Genomic DNA, 20,809 nt, shown 5'->3' on the forward strand with positions numbered 1-20,809 from the left:
ATCAAAAGTATTTGATCATTTTATAAATTATTGATAAATTATTGAAATTATAAAAATAATCGATAAATTATAAATAAATATCTAAATAAATTAATTTCGATCTCCGAAATCTCTAAATCATGAACGCCTGAGAATATAAAAATGAAGTGCCAGCTAAATTAGCTAATCAAAACATTTCAATTTGATGCGCCATTTACCTAGAATCCTCTTGTCGGTTATCTCTCTCTCCACCATTACATACACCTATACATACAACCAATTTTACAGATCTACGTTTCTGCATCAACAAGATCTAGGGTTTTAGCAATTTGGGGATCTATACATACAATTCAATTACAATTATACACACAAACATCTCTCTCTCTCTCTCTCTCTATCTCTCTCTATCTCTCTCTATATATATTTGTATATAATGCCTGTGAAAACAGCGCAATCGTCGTATAGAGATCGGACTCTAGAGTTCGAGAACATAGCTGAGAGGTTGAAGAAATCGGTTTCTTCTTCGTCTAATGTTGCTTCGACGTCATCGGGTCGGGTTTACCCGGATCCGACCCGGTCCGCGGTTTCGAATCAGTCGGAGTTTAATAAACGGGCTTCGAAGATTGGGTTTGGGATCCATCAGACCTCGCAGAAGCTCTCCAAGTTGGCTAAATGTGAGATTTGTCGAAAATTTCGTGTTTTCGTAGTTTTGTAGAATTTTTTGTGTATGATGATGATTTGTTTGGTTTTGGATGGTTTTGTGGTGGATTGTGATGAATTTAATGGTTTTTTTACGTGTTTTTGTTCGGAATTTGAGTTTGCGGATACGTGGTTTTGTTATTGAGCTGTTGAATTACGATAAGTTGGAGAATTATTGAGGCGATCATTTATTAGAAGTTGGAATGAATGATTGTATATTTGCTAGGAACTTGAGTTTGTGGATTTGTGGTCTCGATATTTAGTTGTTAAATTGTCAGGAGTCGATGAATTATCGAGCTGATTGTTTATTAGTAATCGAAATGGATGATTGCAATTTTAAAGAAGTTTGAGTTTGTGGATCTGTGATATGCTTACGTAATTTTGGTATCTTGGTTTTAATACGTTATGGTTGGACTAGATGAAATGTTAAATGTTAGGTTGATTGCGTTAGGCCTATTTTTTCATTGTTGGTTGAATTTGAAAGCTGTATGTGATGGTGCTTAACATTTTTTAGTTTAAGATTTTTTTTTCCTGACACATTAGTCTATTGGTAAGCTTCGGGCCTAATGCGGGGAGGAATATAGAATTTGCGCCTACCTCAGAAACTGTGATTTTACGTGATGTCTTTGAAAAGTAGCTGCACTGCCTATAAATGTAGTCTAATTACTGGCTTATATTACTGGTGAGAATAGAAATCGAGGTAAAAGGAGAGAAGAGTTGATAAATGTTTTAGTACTGAAATTCATTCATCTAACTTGTAAGATTTTTTTTTGACATGACTTGTATATTTAAGATTTCAATTGCTTTAAATCACAGGATAATATTATAATCTGAAGATTGTTGTAGCATATGTCTATTTAATATTTAATAGTCTTATGACGAAAAAAATGAGTTCTCTCTTGAAAGCATTATTTCGTGAAATGTTGGTCTGTCTCTTTTAAATTTTAGCCAATATGTTGTATTAAAGTGTTTAGTAACATATCTGTGTTTTGACAAAGGGTATTGGGGAAGAGTGACAGAGGCTTGATGGTTGGAAATGTAAAAATGACTACAAACTCAAAAAATTCATTTCTTGGTGGCCGCTTGAAAGCACTTGGTGCATCTCTAAGTGCTAACAGTCCTTGCTCCCACACAACCCCCCTGCCTCCCCCCCCCAAAAAAAAACAAGGATAGTATGACTCCAGAGCATCCTAATTGTATCTAATTGAGTCCTAAGTGATAGTGGTTTTAGCTCATTATTAGGACTGTCCTACTGAATTTTCTTGGATGTGCTTGGTTTTGTTACAAGGTCTTTGTGTAAAGACGTGTTTTTCTGTTTGTCAATTATAATGTATGTGATCTTAAGATTTACTTTTTAGTGTGTTTGTGCTCAGTTGGAAAACATGATTATTACCTTGTGTTTATTTTACTGTGCCAAACATGTACGTATTGTGGCAATTGCTTTTACATTATGTACACACTACACATATATAATGTTGGAGTAATTTTTGTGGGTGTTCTCTTTTCCGTTGCAGTGGCAAAGAGAACTTCAGTTTTTGATGATCCAACAATGGAGATCCAAGAGTTAACAGCTGTCATTAAGCAGGATATTACTGCTCTGAATTCAGCTGTAGTTGACTTGCAACTCGTTTGCAACTCACAGAATAATAGTGGAAACATATCAACTGACACAACAACACATTCAACCACGGTTGTTGATAATCTAAAAAATCGCTTGATGAGTACTACAAAAGAGTTCAAAGAAGTCCTGACTATGCGAACAGAGGTTTGTCAGTTGTTACTGCACTGTAGCACAGATCTAGTTTTGTGTATGTTGTAAATTAACTTAGGAAGCATCAGAGTGTTATATTTACCTTTTGGTCATTTCTTTTTGCTAATTTATTGCTTCAATAATTTTGTTTACACAGAACTTGAAAGTTCATGAAAACAGAAGGCAGTTGTTTACTTCAACTAATTCGAAAGAGGCTGCTAATCCTTTCGTTCGCCAGCGGCCCTTGGCTTCCAAAGCAGTTGCAGGTACATCAAATTCTCCTCCTCCTTGGGCCAATGGATCTGCATCATCTCAGTTATTTCCAAGGTAAAAATTATATGGTAGTATTAACATTGATGGTTGATTTGTTGATCCTGGTTTATAGTTTGTGATGATAAATTTTCGGTGTTTTTGTCTATTACAACATGACTCTTAGATTTTTCGTAATCATCTTAAAGCCGAATCTTGTTAGAAATATGTCAATTTTAGATTATAGAACAAGCAGTTGGTCCATAATCAGGAATTATTGGGATCTTTTTAATGTGCTGGTCACTGTCATAGCAATGTCACTCAACGTTCATGTATATTGTACTTTTATTTTTGTTATTGTCAAGTACAGAAATTTATTTGCTCATGCACACATTCCTCCGCCGAGGCTTGAACCCTGTTCCCTATACCTCTTCTTACTGAGATGAGAGCTTATCCACTAGGCTAAAAGCCTTGCAGATCAATATATCTGTTTTGCATTAGAGGTATGAGGAAAGGGGCTGTCCCTCGGGTGAAAGTTATAGACCTTTGCATAGTTGTGCTCCTGCTTTTTTACAAGATTTTACTTTACTAACTCATTAAAATTTGATCATTGATGCGTGTTGCTCCTGGCATGATTGAGATACTCTGATGAAGTGCTGCCACTTTTGTAGCAACCTATTTCCCCCAGATTATTCCTAGATCGACATTAATCTATCAATTGTGTCCTGTTCTTTCGAGTTTTTAAAACCCAAACATGACCGGGGAAATGTAGATAAAATCAATGAACTTTTAATAGAATAATGTAAATAGAATATTAATCAGTTAAATTATAAAATTTATATTTATGATTGTGTACTATAGGATTAGTTGTTCATTTGCATGAACAGCACACGACACAATTATTGCATGTACCAAAACATGACACAGAACACAAAGTCTTTGTGTTATTTTAATATGCATACAAAATTTCCGAGTCCAATCTAGAGTCTAAACATGCTTCTATTTATTATATATTGGAGATGATATTTATAAAATAAATTACCTAGTTAACTAAAACGTAGCATTTCTACAATATCTTCCACAGGAAGCAGGCAGATGGGGAATCTCAACCTTTGCTGCACCAGCAACAAGATCAACAGCAACAGCAATTGGTTCCCTTACAAGACACTTACATGAACAGCAGGGCTGAAGCTCTTCAGAATGTCGAGTCAACTATTCATGAGTTGAGCAACATCTTTACTCAATTAGCAACAATGGTTTCACAACAAGGAGAGCTTGCAATCAGGTTGGTTTGCTACTGCAAATTTTTAAGTTTTTTTTTGTTGTAAAATACATTGGAATATACATGAATGGTATGGAATTAGTCTATTCATTTCTTAATTGGAGTTGTGTATTGTGACAGAAGATATCTATGGAATCATTTTGATTTTGTATTTGTAGTAGGTTTAGTTCAGAAACAGTTTACATGATTTGACGCTAATTATAATAAATACTGATAATCTATCAGTTTTTACTTCACTAGGGGAAGGCTTGGCTTTCCTGTTCTTAGTTACCACTTACCCAGACTCTTCATTTTGCTTCGAGTACCCGTGTCGGACACTCGACACTAGGACATGGGTATGGACACTTGGACACTTATTTTAGGCCAAAAACATGTAAATTTTTCAGAATATTGCAGAGTCCGACACTTGGATACGAACCTGTGTCCGACACCCATACCCGAGCCCGGGTAAAATCCTGTTAATGTCAGTTGAGTTGTGTAATTTTGGAACAAGTTTTAATCTAAAAATGTACGTGGGTAGCCAGCAAGACCTATAATGACCCCCTCTATACATTTAAAATCAAAGAAGTTGCAACTGCTAATTTCTCTTAAAACTTTTTGTTGCTGACAGGATTGACGAGAACATGGAGGATACTTTGGCAAATGTAGAGGGTGCACAGGGGCAATTGGTCAGATACCTGAACAGCATTTCATCCAACAGATGGCTGATGATCAAGATTTTCTTTGTACTGATTGTATTCCTCATGATTTTCCTATTCTTTGTTGCTTGATAGTGCCTTCAAATTTTTTAAATATAAACGTAAGAGCATCACTTGACCCTTGTTTCTGGAACTTTAGAGGCAGAGGATGCCCTGTATTTACATTCATACGATAATGTGCTCTCGGGGACAGGCTTGACACCCATCAATCAATTAGTAAGATTTCTTTCATTCAGACGGGATTTTGTAGTTGCAAGGTCCTCATCCTTGCACCAGCTTCACAGCTATTCGCTCCTCTCCTTCCCTAGTCCCTCCTACCCTCTCCGCATCTCTTCATTTTTCACCCCCACCTAGACCAGTTTCAATATAATGCAAGTATATTCAGCTTTGCGATCTAGGTGACGGGATTCCTTGAATTTGATATACAGACAGAGATAAGATGCAAGTGGTGATATTTTTCCTTTTTGGTTTTGATGTTTAATATATCACTGTAAAATTATGAGAAATTTCATGTTTAATGTCTATCAAGTATTGGTTGAGGCAAGATTTTCATCATGAAAGTTTACGCCTTTTTTTCTTTTGTGTATGACTGTAAATGGCAGGAAACCTTTGTCCCTTGCACATTCTTTTGGGACTCAAAATAATCTTTAGCAATTTTTTGCAGTTAGTTGTTCCAAGGGATTATAATTCCTGGGCTACAATTTCGTAAAACTTAGTCGTAGAATCTTCGATATGTTATTAATCGGAAACAGTTGCTATTCATAATGGTACACAAGATAGTCATTTCCGGTCTCTACTTTATTTACTTCTTATGAAGGGTTTTTGGCTGTAATCCACTTGTAATTTTATTTTTGTTGAATGGATTTTCGGTTAGTAATTTGGCTTAATCATTTTTTGCTAGTTAAACACACTCACAACCCCGGTTTATCTTTTACAAATTACAAGATTTAAATTCTTAAAATCTTGTAAAAGAAGTGAGGTATACAGTTATACCAATGTTTGATAAAAAAAATTTAAATTACTATTTGACATAAAAAATAATAAAAATAATAAAAATAAATTAAAAAGTCAGTCCTACTACTACTTTTAATAGCTGTAAGCATCGATAATGAGAGCTGATATGTGCATACTGATTTATAGACACACCCAATTATTAATAATAGGACCAAATTATCTACATTTCACATAAAATTATGTATGGTAAATATGAATACTAAGAGCATGTTGGAGAGACTCTTCATCTATACTCTAAATTTAATATATAATATTTACTCGTGTGTTATTTTTCAACAATACTCTGTATATAAACTTTTAAATAATTTTTTATTATTAAATGAAAGTTAAATTCATAGAGGACAAAAGATAGTGAAGAGAAAAATATATTGTTTTGATGAATATATAATATAATATTATTTAAAAGTGAGAAAAAAGTTCTTAAAAGTGAGAAGAGACTTTCAATAAATTTAAGAGTCACTAAAAATTATTTGTAGCAAAAAAAGTCATCTTATAATATAAGTTTTCTATGATTGTTGAGTTAGGATATTAACTAGTTGTATATCTGAGTTACATTTGTTATAAAATTGTTAATGTGCCATGTAATACATTGGTTTGGTCATTAGAATGCCAAGAGAGAAAAAAAAATTACTGACATTGGAAAGATCACTTGTGGATAGATGTTTTCTATTTTAAAAATCAAAATTTACTTTAGTATTAATATATTTTTTATTTTTTAAAAAATTTTAATACGTATTTTAGTGTTAATAAAATTTTAGCTTAAAAAATAATATATATTTTAATTTTGTTTGAGTGCTATGTATTTACAATTATATTAGGAAAATATTGTATATTCTTGAGTAAAATTTTGTGTGGTGAATATCAATTTTTTTATGAAATTGTTTATGTATATTAATAGTACTTAACAAGTTAAGCGTAAGAATTGGTGTGATTCAAAATGTTGAATTTGTTTTTTCAAAAAAAAAAGTTGAATTTGTCAATAAAAAAAGTGAAATAGTAAAATTAATTATAGTTAATGTAAAATTACTAAGAAAATTTATATTTGGGACATATTTATAAATAATGTTAAAATGGGATATTTCTATTAATGCGTTTTTAAAATCGGACATAAAAGAAAGACGGTCTTTTTAATGAGCAATAAATTTTATGAGTTTGGTACATTTTCATGGGCTTTATCAATATTTATGACTAGAGAACCAATTAAAATGCACCAAACTCATGGTTATTGCGTGCCCTCGGCACCCATTAGAAAACCCGAAAGAAAAAAAGCCCATAAATCTAGTAGGCACGTGTCCTTCTATTTACCGAGTTCCCCAAAAAAAATCTCGCAAAAATTAGTCAATCATATGAGAGCTGCCTGCCGTTACATCTTCAAATTCAAATACTCACCTAGATCTCATCTTCACCGTCCATTTCAAATTCCCCCTAGATCACAACAAATTTCATTTGATGTAACTTGTAACGGCCTCGTCTCTCTCGTTCAAATCTCTCTCTCTCTCTCTCTCTCATATCTCTCTCACTCTCCCTCTCTCAAATTACCTTCAACAAAGTACTCTCTCTCTCTCACTCCCTCTCTCTCTCTCTCTCTCTCTCTCTCTCTCTCTCCCTCTCTCTCTCAATGGCAACTCTAACACCAGGCATCCTCCTAAAACTCCTCCAAACAATGAACTCAACTACTCGAGTCACCGGTGACCACCGCTCCCCGATCCTCCAACTCATCGGCATCGTGCCAGCACTCGCTGGCTCGACCGATCTCTGGCCTAATCACGGCTTTTTCCTATCTCTCTCCGACTCAATTAACTCCACTTACGTCTCGTTATCGGAAAAAGACACCGATTTGATCCTCACTAATCGCTTACAAATCGGTCAGTTTGTTTATATCGATAGACTCGAGTTCGATTCCCCGGTCCCTCGGGCAACTGGCGTCCGGCCTATTGCTGGACGCCACCCGTTTGTCGGAAGTCCTGAACAACTTAGGGTGAAATTGTCGATAAATTCTCGAGAATTTGTAATTCAGCCTGTTTCGGATACGGATTTAGGTCATGATCCGATTAGTACTGGTTTGGTATCGAAAAGGCCTGAAATTGTTAAGAAGGATGAGAATGTTAGGGAATTGAGAAATCGACAAGTTAAGAAAGATAGCGAAGATTCTGAGGGGGGTAATGTGAAGGTTGTGAATAAGGTGCCACAGCCTCAGAGGTTTTCGTCTCCTGCTGCTCGGAAGAAGAGTATTGGAGCGGTGATTGAACCGGTACGAGATCCTTCTCCTGCGGGGAAATTGAAGCGAGATCCTTCTCCTGCGGGGAAAATGAAGAGGCCGTCTTCGCCTGTGCCATCGAAATGTGTGGTTCCGAGTTTAGTGGCTGCGAAGGATGATAATAGGAAGACGGCTAAGGAGCCTGCGATAATTGTGCCTTCGAGGTATAGACAGCCTTCGCCTAATGGGAGGAAACAGGCGTCTCCGAGTACTAGGAGAATGTCGTTGTCGCCTGGGAGGAGGTTGTCGAATGGAGTTAAGGGTGATTCGAGTGGGAAGAAGAAATTGGCGAATATTGCTGCGGGGATTTCGAAGGTGTCTGAGGCGCTTGTTGGGTCTTCGAAGGGGAATAGGAAGAATTGGGATGAGTCTCCAGGAGCAGGGACGGGTTCAGGAGAGCAGAAAGAAAAGGGGGGTTTTAGAAGTAAGCCGGATTTCCAAGCTATTTTGCGAACTCAGGTAGTGTGTTTGTTTAATGTTGTGTTTAGGCCTTTTGTGATATGGATTACGTTGTAATCTTGTGCATTTGATAATGTTTCAGGAGGCTATTTCTAGGCGCTTAAGTGATGTAAGTATTACACAACACAATCAAGATGAGTCATCCGGGTTACAAAATTCAAACCCTAACCTGGGAGAGGGTTCGTTTGTGACCGAGAAATCAAGCAATGTAGCTCCTGTAATTGTGGTTCATGAAAAGAAATGGACTGATGGCAGTGTTCCGCTGGATTCAATCTCGTCAGAGCTAGCAAAGCTTGGGAAGGTATGGTAGATTTGTGAACATTTAAGTAATGAGAGCTTGATTAAACGAAATATATACCTATAGTTGAATTGTGTAGTTCTTTAGTAATTGTGCATTTTTTTGAGATATACAAAATGTATCTGCTCTTCCTATCTCTAGTAAGAAGATAATAAACATAAGCGTATGATAATGCATATATAGAATTTGCATATTAAATGTTGGTACAACAATTATACATCTTGTTATGTGAGTATACAGTTAAACCAAGATCCAAACTTGTGAAAACTAGAAAGATATTTCCTTTATGTAGTTAGTTCTGGATTTTTAACCCTCCATGGTTTAAACTGATTGATCAGTACATTATAATGATATGAGTATTTATAAGCTAGACCTATCGCTTTAAGCCTGGAATTGGAATTGAAATACTTACCACTTGCAGGAAGCTATGCAAAGGAAGATTGTCGCTACAACAGCTGCAGCTGAAGCTTTGCAGGAAGCTGTTGCTACGGAGTCTATTCTGAGGAGTTTAAGGTAACAATATGCCCATTCTTGAGTAGAATGAAAAGTGGGATTCTGTGTTTACAATCTATGAGCTAGATATTCAATGGTAATTCTTATTCGTGCGATGATGATGACGATTTATTGTTGTAACTTGTAATCATGAATACCGAAGATAGTAATTTTTGCAAGTGATCTTAGATAATTGTATTCAACAGTAATTCTTGATAGTGCAACCAAAAAATGATGTTGATTGAATTTATGTAGTTGTGAAAATTGAAAGTAATACTTCTACAAGTGTTCTCGAGTAGTTGTATTCGATAGTTATTGTTATTAGTGTTCAGATGATGCTATGTTGTTGATTAATATTCTGCAGTTATATAGATTAAAGTTAATAATTTCTGCGAGCGATATGAAATGAGTGTTGAAATGCAATTAATGGATTTCAGCTGATCTGGTTTATTGATAATTGTGGAAATGCAATGTCTAATTTTGACTTCAATGTGAAGCTTCTGATGTTGACTGATTTTGGATGATGTTATGCAGCATGTTTTCACATCTTTGTTCAACATCTAAAGCTGGAAATCCTTTACCCACAATCGACGGATTCATGTCTATATACAGTGATGTTGCAAAATCTGCAGGAGTTGCTGAATCTGTGTTTACAAGCCACAAGTCGAGCTCAACTGCTAACATCTCATCAAGCCAATCAAAATTCTCCCTTTGGGTAGAAGCTGCACTAGCCACTGATCTTGAGGTTGTTTCCCTCCTAACTAACCAGAATATCGAGGCTCCAACAACACACTTTAATAATATTCAGTTTGGACATCCACTTTAGAATATGTGTATCAAACACTGTCAACTTCTTCAACACTGTCAACTTCTTCAACATCAAACTTCTTCAACATTCCAATCTCATTAGGCAAACACCCTGTAAGATTGTCATTCAACAATATAATCTCATTCAAAGTTTTTCCCATCTTGCCAATGCTGCCCGGAATACAACCTCCCAAATTATTGTTTGCAAAAACCAAAACAGAAACCGGAGAATTACCAAGATTTTCCGGTATTCCAAACTGGAACCTGTTGTCATTCAGGAAAATAGCATCCAGAGGCTTATCAAAAAGCTTTGTAGGAACAGACCCTTCAAACTCATTGAACCGAAGGTCCAGAAACTTAAGCGAAGGCAACGACAACACAACCTTCGGGAAGCCTCCAACAAACCGATTATTACTGAGATCAAGCTCAAAAAGAAGCTTCAACTTCTTGAAAGACTTGGGGACAGTACCACAAAACCTGTTAGAGTTAATGTGGAAAACCGCAAGCTCGGTGAGAAGACCGAGCTCACTGGGCAGGTAGCCGGCAATATCTGCATGGTTGAGATCAATGCCGGCTACCACTCTAATAGAAGGATTCGATAAGGAGGCAGTGCAGAACACACCGCCATAAGAACAAACATTAGGACCATTCCAGTTTGCTGTGAAATTAAAAGGGTCGGAAAAAATAGCTGATTTCCAAGCTTGAAGGGCAATGTAGGCTTGCCTGATTCTGGGATTTTCAAACTGGAGCTTGTTTACAAGATCTTTAGCACCATCAGTATCATCAACATCATTATTATTTTCTTGGGCTGTGACAGAACAGATCTGAAACAGTAAGGTGGAAAGTATGAGGGTAAGAAACAAAGATCTAAGCCAAGGAGGTGGAGGCATTTCTGGGGAAGAAGAAAGAAGAAGAAATATATTACAACATTGAAAGATGAATAGTAATATAAAATAATTGAATCTGAAAAATGGCAGTAGTTATAAAGTATATAGTAATAGCTGTGCAGCAGCAGCAGCACTGCTAATGCCTAATAATGTGGGTGGGGGGTGTCTACAGTTTATGCTTTGCTTTGCTTTACCCCTGATGATGTGCTGGTTTTTTGAATGAGGAGAATGGGTATCAGTGCACAACTGTCCTCACATCAATGTCTCTCTCCCTTCAACTCATTCTAGCTTATATATTTATAGTTATATCCTAAACATACAACACACCGTTAGGCGTCTTAAATTGTAGCTCGAGAACATAATCGAACATGTGATTTATCGTACGCATGATCTTGGTGTTACTCGGTGTTACTGTAATAATGTAATATTAAACTTGTATCGTATGATATAGTAATGTTGGGACAACTGATTCTGCTTGTCACTTGATTAATTTAGATTAATCATGAGGCACCGTCATTACAAATGATTATAAAATGTGTATGTATACTGGATTGTCCAAAAATTCCAGAAAGGCATATACTAGAGAGGTTATGCATATTGTTGGAGAAGCCCCGAAGAGGGCCAGGACAGAGGTAACATTGGCTTTTGATGATTCTGACCTAGAGGGTGTGAAGTTTCCTCATGACGACCCGCTGGTCATAACACCAGTAATAGGAAATAGCCCGGTTAAGAGGGTCCTTGTGGATAATGGTGCTTTTGTGGATATCTTGCTCCACGACGCCTTTCTAAGGACGGGGTATAACGACTCCCAGTTGACACCAACCGACATGCCGATATATGGATTTGCTGGAGTAGAATGTCATGTGGAAGGAATAATCAAATTGTCAACCACCATAGGTACGGAACCAAGACAAGCAACGCAGATGTTGGATTTCATGGTGGTAAAGGCTAGTTCAACTTATAATGCTATCATGGGGAGAACAGGGATACATGCCTTCAAGGCAGTCCCCTCTTCCTACCATTCAGTTATGAAGTTTCCCACCCGGAATGGGATTGGAGAGGAGAGAGGAGATCAAAAAATGGCTAGAAGCTGTTACGTGGCCTCTTTGAGGGCAGACGGAGTCGGGGGGCAGGTTCTTCCTATTGAAGATATGGATGTCCGAGAAAATGATGAGAAGATAGGAAAACCAGCAGAAGACTTGGTTTCGATTCCTTTAGACCCCAAGAATCCTGAGAGGATGACTTTCATTGGAGACACATTAGAGGAGCCCCTTAGAGGGAAGTTGGTGAAAGTTTTGCAAGAAAATAGTGATGTGTTCGCATGGTCAGCAGCTAATATGCCAGGCATAGACCCAGAGCTGATTACTCACAAGTTAAACGTGGATCCAAGTAGGAAGACAGTGAAACAAAAGAAAAGAAACTTTGCCCCAGAAAGACAAGAAGCTATTAAGCAGGAAGTAGAGAAGCTCTTAGAGGCTGGTTTCATTGAGGAGATTCAATTTCCGGAATGGTTAGCAAACCCTGTAATGGTGAAGAAGGCTAATGGAAAGTGAAGGATGTGTATAGACTTTACTGATCTGAATGATGCATGCCCTAAAGACTGTTTTCCGTTACCAAGGATTGATACTTTGATTGATGCCACTGTTGGGCATGAGATATTGAGTTTCATGGATGGTATTAGCGGATACAATCAGATCAAGATGCATAAAGATGACATTCCAAAGGTATCATTCGTCACTGACTTTGGTGTTTATTGTTATCTTGTTATGACATTTGGCCTTAAGAATGCAGGAGCCACCTATCAAAGGCAGGTAAATAAATTTTTTTAAGGATCTTATTGGTAAGACTATGGAAGTCTATGTTGATGACATGTTAGTCAAGAGTCTAGGAAAGACTGATCATATAACCCATTTGAGGGAAGCTTTTGAGGTCCTGAGGTACCACAAGATGATGTTAAATCCTACAAAATGTGCTTTCGGAGTAGGATCTGGAAAATTTTTGGGATTGATGGTCTCCAAGAGAGGGATAGAGGCTAACCCCGACAAAATAAAGGCAATCCTAGACATGGAACCACCAAAAACCGTCAAGGATGTTCAGAAGCTCACAGGAAGGGTTGCTGCGCTAGGACGGTTCATCTCCAAGTCAGGAGACAAGTGTTTATCGTTCTTCAAGTCACTAAAGAACATCAAGGACTTTGTATGGAATGAGGAAAACCAGAAGGCATTTGAAGAGTTAAAGAAGTATATGGCCCAGGCCCCGTTGTTGGCCAAGCCAGTTCTGAGTGAAGTTTTATTCTTGTACTTGGCTGTTTTAGAAAGTGCCTTGAGCGCGGTGTTGATTAAGGAGGAACTGAAAGTCCAGAAACCCGTATACTATGTCAGCAAAATTCTGCATGGTGCTGAGTTAAATTATTCAACTATTGAGAAATTCGCTTTAGCCTTGGTAATGGCTTCGAGAAAGCTGCGTCCTTATTTTCAGGCTCATCAGATTGAGGTGCTAACAAATCAGCCCCTGAGAAATATCATTTACAGTCCCAAGACAAGTGGGAGATTGATTAAGTGGGTAATAGAGCTGGGAGAGTTCGATCGTAAGTATAAGCCCAGACACTAGCTGACTTCGTGGTGGAATGTACCATACCCAACCAAGAAGTCGGGGGGCAGGAAGATACCATACCTCAAGACAAGGGAATTGATAATGGGGACAAAGAGAAGGATGATAAGGAGAAAGAATATTGGGTTCTCTATTTTGATGGAGCATCAAAAACAAACTCCAGTGGAGCAGAATTGGTTTTACAAAGCCCTGGCGGGTTCTTGATTAAGTATGACATGAAGCTAGACTTCCCAACCACAAACAATGAGGCAGAATATGAAGCTCTGATAGCTTGTCTCGGCCTAGCTGGAACACTTAGAGTAAAAAACTTAAGGGTTCGTGGAGACTTGAAGCTGATCATATCCCAGGTAAAGGGAGAATTTGAGGCAAGGGATGATACAATGGCTAAGTATGTCCGCCTAGTAAGAGCTGTGATGACCCAATTTAATGAATGCCATGTTGAGCATATTCAGTTTGGACATCCACTTTAGAATATGTGTATCAAACACTGTCAACTTCTTCAACACTGTCAACTTCTTCAACATCAAACTTCTTCAACATTCCAATCTCATTAGGCAAACACCCTGTAAGATTGTCATTCAACAATATAATCTCATTCAAAGTTTTTCCCATCTTGCCAATGCTGCCCGGAATACAACCTCCCAAATTATTGTTTGCAAAAACCAAAACAGAAACCGGAGAATTACCAAGATTTTCCGGTATTCCAAACTGGAACCTGTTGTCATTCAGGAAAATAGCATCCAGAGGCTTATCAAAAAGCTTTGTAGGAACAGACCCTTCAAACTCATTGAACCGAAGGTCCAGAAACTTAAGCGAAGGCAACGACAACACAACCTTCGGGAAGCCTCCAACAAACCGATTATTACTGAGATCAAGCTCAAAAAGAAGCTTCAACTTCTTGAAAGACTTGGGGACAGTACCACAAAACCTGTTAGAGTTAATGTGGAAAACCGCAAGCTCGGTGAGAAGACCGAGCTCACTGGGCAGGTAGCCGGCAATATCTGCATGGTTGAGATCAATGCCGGCTACCACTCTAATAGAAGGATTCGATAAGGAGGCAGTGCAGAACACACCGCCATAAGAACAAACATTAGGACCATTCCAGTTTGCTGTGAAATTAAAAGGGTCGGAAAAAATAGCTGATTTCCAAGCTTGAAGGGCAATGTAGGCTTGCCTGATTCTGGGATTTTCAAACTGGAGCTTGTTTACAAGATCTTTAGCACCATCAGTATCATCAACATCATTATTATTTTCTTGGGCTGTGACAGAACAGATCTGAAACAGTAAGGTGGAAAGTATGAGGGTAAGAAACAAAGATCTAAGCCAAGGAGGTGGAGGCATTTCTGGGGAAGAAGAAAGAAGAAGAAATATATTACAACATTGAAAGATGAATAGTAATATAAAATAATTGAATCTGAAAAATGGCAGTAGTTATAAAGTATATAGTAATAGCTGTGCAGCAGCAGCAGCACTGCTAATGCCTAATAATGTGGGTGGGGGGTGTCTACAGTTTATGCTTTGCTTTGCTTTACCCCTGATGATGTGCTGGTTTTTTGAATGAGGAGAATGGGTATCAGTGCACAACTGTCCTCACATCAATGTCTCTCTCCCTTCAACTCATTCTAGCTTATATATTTATAGTTATATCCTAAACATACAACACACCGTTAGGCGTCTTAAATTGTAGCTCGAGAACATAATCGAACATGTGATTTATCGTACGCATGATCTTGGTGTTACTCGGTGTTACTGTAATAATGTAATATTAAACTTGTATCGTATGATATAGTAATGTTGGGACAACTGATTCTGCTTGTCACTTGATTAATTTAGATTAATCATGAGGCACCGTCATTACAAATGATTATAAAATGTGTATGTATACTGTGTTTTTTTATGTTTAAAATACTAGTTGTTAGACAAGCCAGCACGTTGCAAGAGAGATGGAAATGGAGTTGATACAAATAACAAGGATTAATTTGGTGATAATATAATTACATGAATTAACCCACCTACGATGTAAACATACATATGTTTTTATATGGAAAAAAGAAACTTAATTTGACTTGTTGCTAACTTTACCTAAAAATAGACGTGAGCTCAAGTCTCTGTTTCTCATTTTTCGTGGCACCCATTTTTTCTTGTGATTCACTATTATCTTGTAAAGAACAACATGCATAGCATAACACTAGTGCTTAGTAGTAGTATTCTTATCTGTATACCCGGTCCAAAATCGTCGTGTAATTAGGTATCAGTACACAAAACTTCCGTATATTATGAAAGTATTGAAAACGGTGATTTTTTGTTAATTAATTATACATGCACCCGCTAAGAGTTGAACCGAAAACGGAGATATTATTATTATTATTATAATTATTATAATAGTGTAATTTCCAGGTAGGTCATGAGATGACATTATTGAAGGACCAAAAAATGATGAGAGGGGGGAGTAGATCTTTGTGGTTAGTAGTTGCAAGTGAGAAAGGGGAAATGTGAAATTGATAAAAAGACATGGGATGGAGGGGTAAGATGTTTTTGTAGTTTAGGCTGCATGCTTCCCACATAAATAAACTAAGTGTCCCACAATTATACTGTCTGCACGATACATGAAGACCTTTTCTATTCAAGAATCTATTCTTCTTGCAAGTATTGTCTATCTATCTAGCCCACTCCAACTAAAGTGAGAGAAAAATATAACAAATTGCACTTGTGTTACATACTTGCTATTTATTTGCATCATTATTCTTGCTGCAAATATCATATGCTTGTCATGCTTTAGTATCTTCTTCCGTTGGCTGTTTTATTGTTCTCCGGGTCTCAGAGAAAGTTAGTAATACTTAATAGTGACCTAAAATGAAAGTACTGGTCGTTAGGTACTTAGCTGCGCACAGCTCTGTTTGTTTAAGTTTATTAAGTAAAAAGATTATTGAAAGATGAGGTTGGAGAAAAAAGGTAAGAGTATGGAGACGCGTAATTGTTACAAGGCGTGGTCGTGTCCACTTAACTTTCCTTGTTTTCTACTACTACCTTTTTGGTACAAATACGTACACATACCATCCTCTGTTTGCCTCTGTAATTTTGCTACTATTATGATGGCTTCTGTTTATGTAGTTACACCTTCACACTTCACACTTCACACTTCACACCTCTATATAGAAGAAGTTTCATCCATTATCAACTAATTATTATCGTTATTGGAAAGTGTCCAACACACATTTTAAGATGAATATAAAATATAATTCTATAATTTTTTTCTAAAAATTTCTTTTTCTAAATAAAAAATAGAATGTTTAAATTTTTATTCAGAAAAAGATTTTTTTTTTAAATTATTAAAGTATATTTTCTATTCATCTTAATATGCGTGTCAAATATTTTCGTAAAAATGATAAGAATTGACAATTGAGAGAGACGAAGGAAGTAGTTATTATTGGTTTATTCTATTTTGTCATACACGTATGGCACCCGGACAAGCTAAATAACACCATCTGATATTGTTCAATGCACAGAGCCACAGATACATAATACATAATAAAAAAACTCAGATATTTATAACAGCACATTGTGTGTACAGCTCAATTCAATTCTAAGCAACTCGTTTACAGATAGGATGAACCCCCCCCCCCCTCCCCCTCCCCCCTCTTGCATACAAATTTAGTAGACATGCTGAAAAGAAAAAAATAGGGAATACAAAAAGTTTAAACATTTTTACTTTCGATTCTTACCTATGTACTTGATATGGTTACATAATTCAGAAATCAAAATTATTTGATTAAGGTATTAATTAATAATTTATTGAACGATTTTTGATAAAAAAAACAATTTATCAAAGATTTAACAAAACTATCAAATATTTTTAATCGATTTAACAATATTTTTTTTGAAAAAACGACCTATATTTATAATAGGTTGTATATGTACTGCCTCCTTTCGAAATTTCAAAAAGAATCGATACGATTGAATTAAAAATTTTGCTTCTAAATTCATGCGGGGCCCCCAAATTATGCTGTCAGCACACCATGTTCTGATACATAAAATTGTAACATCGATACAGGATAATCACGTAAACAAGCTATCCAATTTTAATAATTATTGCACACTATGTGACAGGGCTTCTTTTATTCTTGAAAAGGAAAGACAAATAGCATTACTGAAAGTTTGAAACATAGGTCATAGAATAACTAGAAGTTTCAGGCCCATAGTATGAGTACAAAATTGGTCCAAAGGCCCAAAACAGTTTAAAAAACATTGGCCCAAAATTTTTACAGAGCACCATCAGGAATACAGACCTCGAATTACATTACATTTTTCTGATGGACGAATTTTGATTTTAAATAGTCGGTCGCACATCTGAAATGTGAAGAAAAGAGTTGTGCGCAGTTTCTTCTGAAAAAATATTCTTGAAAAAATATTTTTCAAAGTTAAATTATTTTTCGGCAAATGAACGGAGTCTAAAATTGTGAAATATATTTAATGTAAAAATATACGTTGATGGTACAAGATATTTTCATGAAAAATCCGGTCAAATGAGTATTTGACCGTTAAATCTCTCATGAAAATCACGCAGTAGTACTAGGCAATACTTAAAATTTCTTGCCCGTCATTCTCACGATTTCAAAGTGGTTCCATATTTGGCATTTCACATTTCAGTTTTATGGAAATTTATTTTGCTTAATGGTACGAGTTTTTCGAAAAAATACTCAAATACACAACTTTACAATTTTAACTGCCCAAAATGTTAATTAACCGTACATTCCGCCCAAAATACACAATGAATACATATTTCAGACATGTGTCTTCAATTCAAAAAAATAAAATATACGCATTTTATACCTGCTCCTTTTCAAACAGTACTAAAAGATAAAAGTCAATACACATTAATTAAATGTGTATCCTTTATTATATTTTAAAAAAGGTGAATACCCATCTCCAAGTACGTGTTGGGTAACTATTTAACACTACGCGCAATAATAAGACATTTATATAATCAGGATTAACAAAAACAGACAAATAATCAAATAACGAAACAAAACACGAAGGCAAATAATAAGATAAATCGGTAACTGAATTGACAAACAGTGGATAGAATAATTAGCTCTAGCAGAAATTTTAACAAATCTGAAAAACTATGAACAAATGAGGCGCCTAAACTTCGAGAAGTCTAGACTATTCTTAAAGAGATTATTGCCCCACTTACGCTGTGTTGGGTAGTAACAATATCACTTTCAGATACAACAACATAGAGCAATTCGTCCACAGTTGTCATAATAATTTTTTTGATAATCCGACGAAAAGAATGGACTTCTCCTCACAAGTGTTCTGTGAAAGGTTTGTAAGAGTGGCAATGGGGACAATAATGACCAGCTGCATGGAACTTAACTACTGAGATGGAGCTCCAATCATTGCAAATGATCTCAATCTGCAAAAATAAGTTATCTTCAATTTCCAGCCAAAAAAGACGAAAAGTAGCTGCTTATCTATAAAGAGCTTAAGTCACAGTTTGTATTATGCCTATAGTATAAACCTGCAACTTATTTATAATTATGACATATATATATATATATATATGTGTATATGTATATATATATGCGTGTGCGTGTGATATATGGAGCTAGTCGCGGAGAGACACTGTTCTCAGGAACATGTAAATCATCCATCTTGACACAGAAGCCATAAAAAATTTGTTTTTGGAAATTTAAGAATCAGTCTACCACATAGTTGTTTAAACTCACTATTGATTGATAAAGATCTAAACCCTGTAACAGTCTTATGATAAATGATTGCTATAAAATTTTCTAATACATCTATTACATATGTGAAATTACCATCCGGGAATGCAAAGCTACAAAGGGATAATGGAATTACCAATTTGTTTTGAAGATGCCGAGAAATCGGTGTAGCTGCAATCTCCAAGTTGTATTTATCCCAGACATGTCAGCAAATGTCTTGTAGCAAATAGGGCAAGTATTTCTGGTATATAGTCCAAATTAGTACCAGGATACCAGTTCCAAGTCACACTATAGATGTACATTTAAAGGTACAGGATATGAACTTACTGTTTCAGCTTCTAAAAACAAAGATGGTGAATGATATGGCCACACGGCAGACCTGAAAAATGTCCTGGTGTCTCATATAGATGCTGCAAAATTTAGGTTCAAATTTAATTTATCCAACAATATCGAAAGCAATGACTGTATACAAATTTGAATTTTATGAAAAGACAAAACAACTATATGTACCTCAAAGCAGATAGGGCAGTCGCGACGTAACACGCCTTCAATACAAGTATTTGAAAGGCATATGTCATAACCTATTTGTTTATTCGAGGATTTAACTCAACTCAAATAACAATGTAACAAGTAAATTGTGGTTCTATCGTCAAAGAGATCTATCAAAGTAACATCTGTCAAAGGATTCAAAAACAAGGTTCATCTACAGTCTTGAGGAATTACTTCACTGGAAGAAGTTCAAGAAATTGATCAAGCCTCAGTGATATAAATCAAGATTGTGGATTTAATCAAGTAACAGAGATTTTGTCAGGGTATCAAATAGTTATAGGGATTTAATCTGAAGAAAATCAAGTTATCATAGTCAAGATATGAAGAAACATCACGGAAGTTAGTCACTCATGAACCAGACAATACATCGAGTGTCAACATTGAAGTGGTGGAATTGATTCATAATTTTCAGTGATTTTCAGAAGATATTCAAAAGAGTGGTTGATAGAGTAGTATTAATTCTCTATTAATTAATTAAGTCGTATAGTTTAATTAAGAAAATAAATTATATCTGCAAAGATTAATTTATTTATTAATTGAATTAATTGATTAATTAATTCTGAATTAATATTATGAATTTTCAGAATTGATTTTGAATTTATATTCAATATTAATTCAGCATGACAATCAATTGAACTGGTATGACAATCAGATTGTCATACCGAAAGTCATGCTAATTCAAATTGTTTGTCATACCGAAAGTTCTACTAGCTATGGGATTGTCATGCTAGTTCAGGAGATAGTCATACTGATTGTCATGCTAGTTAAGGAGATAGTCATACCGATTGTCATGCTAGTTCAGGAGATTGTCAATTATATTAGGAAAATATTAGGAGATAGTTCATGTATTTACAATTATATTAGGAAAATATTGTATATTCTTGAGTAAAATTTTGTGTGGTTAATATCAATTTTTTTATGAAATTGTTTATGTATATTAATAGTACTTAACAAGTTAAGCGTAAGAATTGGTGTGATTCAAAATGTTGAATTTGTTTTTTCAAAAAAAAAAGTTGAATTTGTCAATAAAAAAAGTGAAATAGTAAAATTAAT

At 35.8% G+C, this 20,809-nt stretch overlaps 4 protein-coding genes across 4 annotated transcripts; 2 read left to right on the plus strand and 2 right to left on the minus strand.

Annotated features, from left to right (window-relative positions):
• The first annotated feature begins 164 nt into the window (after window positions 1-164).
• Window positions 165-5,241, plus strand: LOC141678338 (syntaxin-32). The gene is made up of 5 exons (XM_074484627.1): window positions 165-653; window positions 2,193-2,443; window positions 2,586-2,755; window positions 3,762-3,962; window positions 4,570-5,241. Exons 1-5 carry the CDS (start codon window positions 413-415, stop codon window positions 4,727-4,729), a joined length of 1,023 nt encoding a protein of 340 aa, XP_074340728.1. The 5' UTR covers window positions 165-412; the 3' UTR covers window positions 4,730-5,241.
• Window positions 5,242-7,195: 1,954 nt separating this feature from the next.
• LOC141677328 (uncharacterized) lies at window positions 7,196-10,753 on the plus strand. Its single transcript, XM_074483209.1, has 4 exons — window positions 7,196-8,387; window positions 8,470-8,688; window positions 9,107-9,198; window positions 9,712-10,753. The coding sequence occupies exons 1-4, from the start codon at window positions 7,290-7,292 to the stop codon at window positions 10,001-10,003; spliced, it is 1,701 nt and encodes a 566-aa protein (XP_074339310.1). The 5' UTR covers window positions 7,196-7,289; the 3' UTR covers window positions 10,004-10,753.
• Window positions 10,014-10,874, minus strand: LOC141679162 (leucine-rich repeat extensin-like protein 1). The gene has a single exon (XM_074485671.1). The coding sequence runs from the start codon at window positions 10,872-10,874 to the stop codon at window positions 10,014-10,016; it is 861 nt and encodes a 286-aa protein (XP_074341772.1).
• A 2,931-nt stretch (window positions 10,875-13,805) lies between these two features.
• On the minus strand, window positions 13,806-15,097 carry LOC141677329 (leucine-rich repeat extensin-like protein 1). The gene has a single exon (XM_074483210.1). The coding sequence runs from the start codon at window positions 14,820-14,822 to the stop codon at window positions 13,962-13,964; it is 861 nt and encodes a 286-aa protein (XP_074339311.1). The 5' UTR covers window positions 14,823-15,097; the 3' UTR covers window positions 13,806-13,961.
• Window positions 15,098-20,809: the final 5,712 nt, after the last annotated feature.

The sequence above is a fragment of the Apium graveolens genome, chromosome 8 (genome assembly GCF_009905375.1).
Source record: "Apium graveolens cultivar Ventura chromosome 8, ASM990537v1, whole genome shotgun sequence".
Taxonomy (NCBI): Eukaryota; Viridiplantae; Streptophyta; class Magnoliopsida; order Apiales; family Apiaceae; genus Apium; species Apium graveolens.

Coding starts and splice junctions, on each gene's coding strand:
- LOC141677328 (XM_074483209.1), top strand. CDS start 7,290: ATGGCAACTCTAACACCAGGCATCCTCCTAAAACTCCTCCAAACAATG. Junction 8,388..8,469: donor AAGCTATTTTGCGAACTCAG/GTAGTGTGTTTG, acceptor ATAATGTTTCAG/GAGGCTATTTCTAGGCGCTT. Junction 9,199..9,711: donor TCTATTCTGAGGAGTTTAAG/GTAACAATATGC, acceptor GATGTTATGCAG/CATGTTTTCACATCTTTGTT.
- LOC141679162 (XM_074485671.1), bottom strand. CDS start 10,874: ATGCCTCCACCTCCTTGGCTTAGATCTTTGTTTCTTACCCTCATACTT.
- LOC141677329 (XM_074483210.1), bottom strand. CDS start 14,822: ATGCCTCCACCTCCTTGGCTTAGATCTTTGTTTCTTACCCTCATACTT.
- LOC141678338 (XM_074484627.1), top strand. CDS start 413: ATGCCTGTGAAAACAGCGCAATCGTCGTATAGAGATCGGACTCTAGAG. Junction 2,444..2,585: donor TCCTGACTATGCGAACAGAG/GTTTGTCAGTTG, acceptor TTGTTTACACAG/AACTTGAAAGTTCATGAAAA. Junction 2,756..3,761: donor TCATCTCAGTTATTTCCAAG/GTAAAAATTATA, acceptor TATCTTCCACAG/GAAGCAGGCAGATGGGGAAT.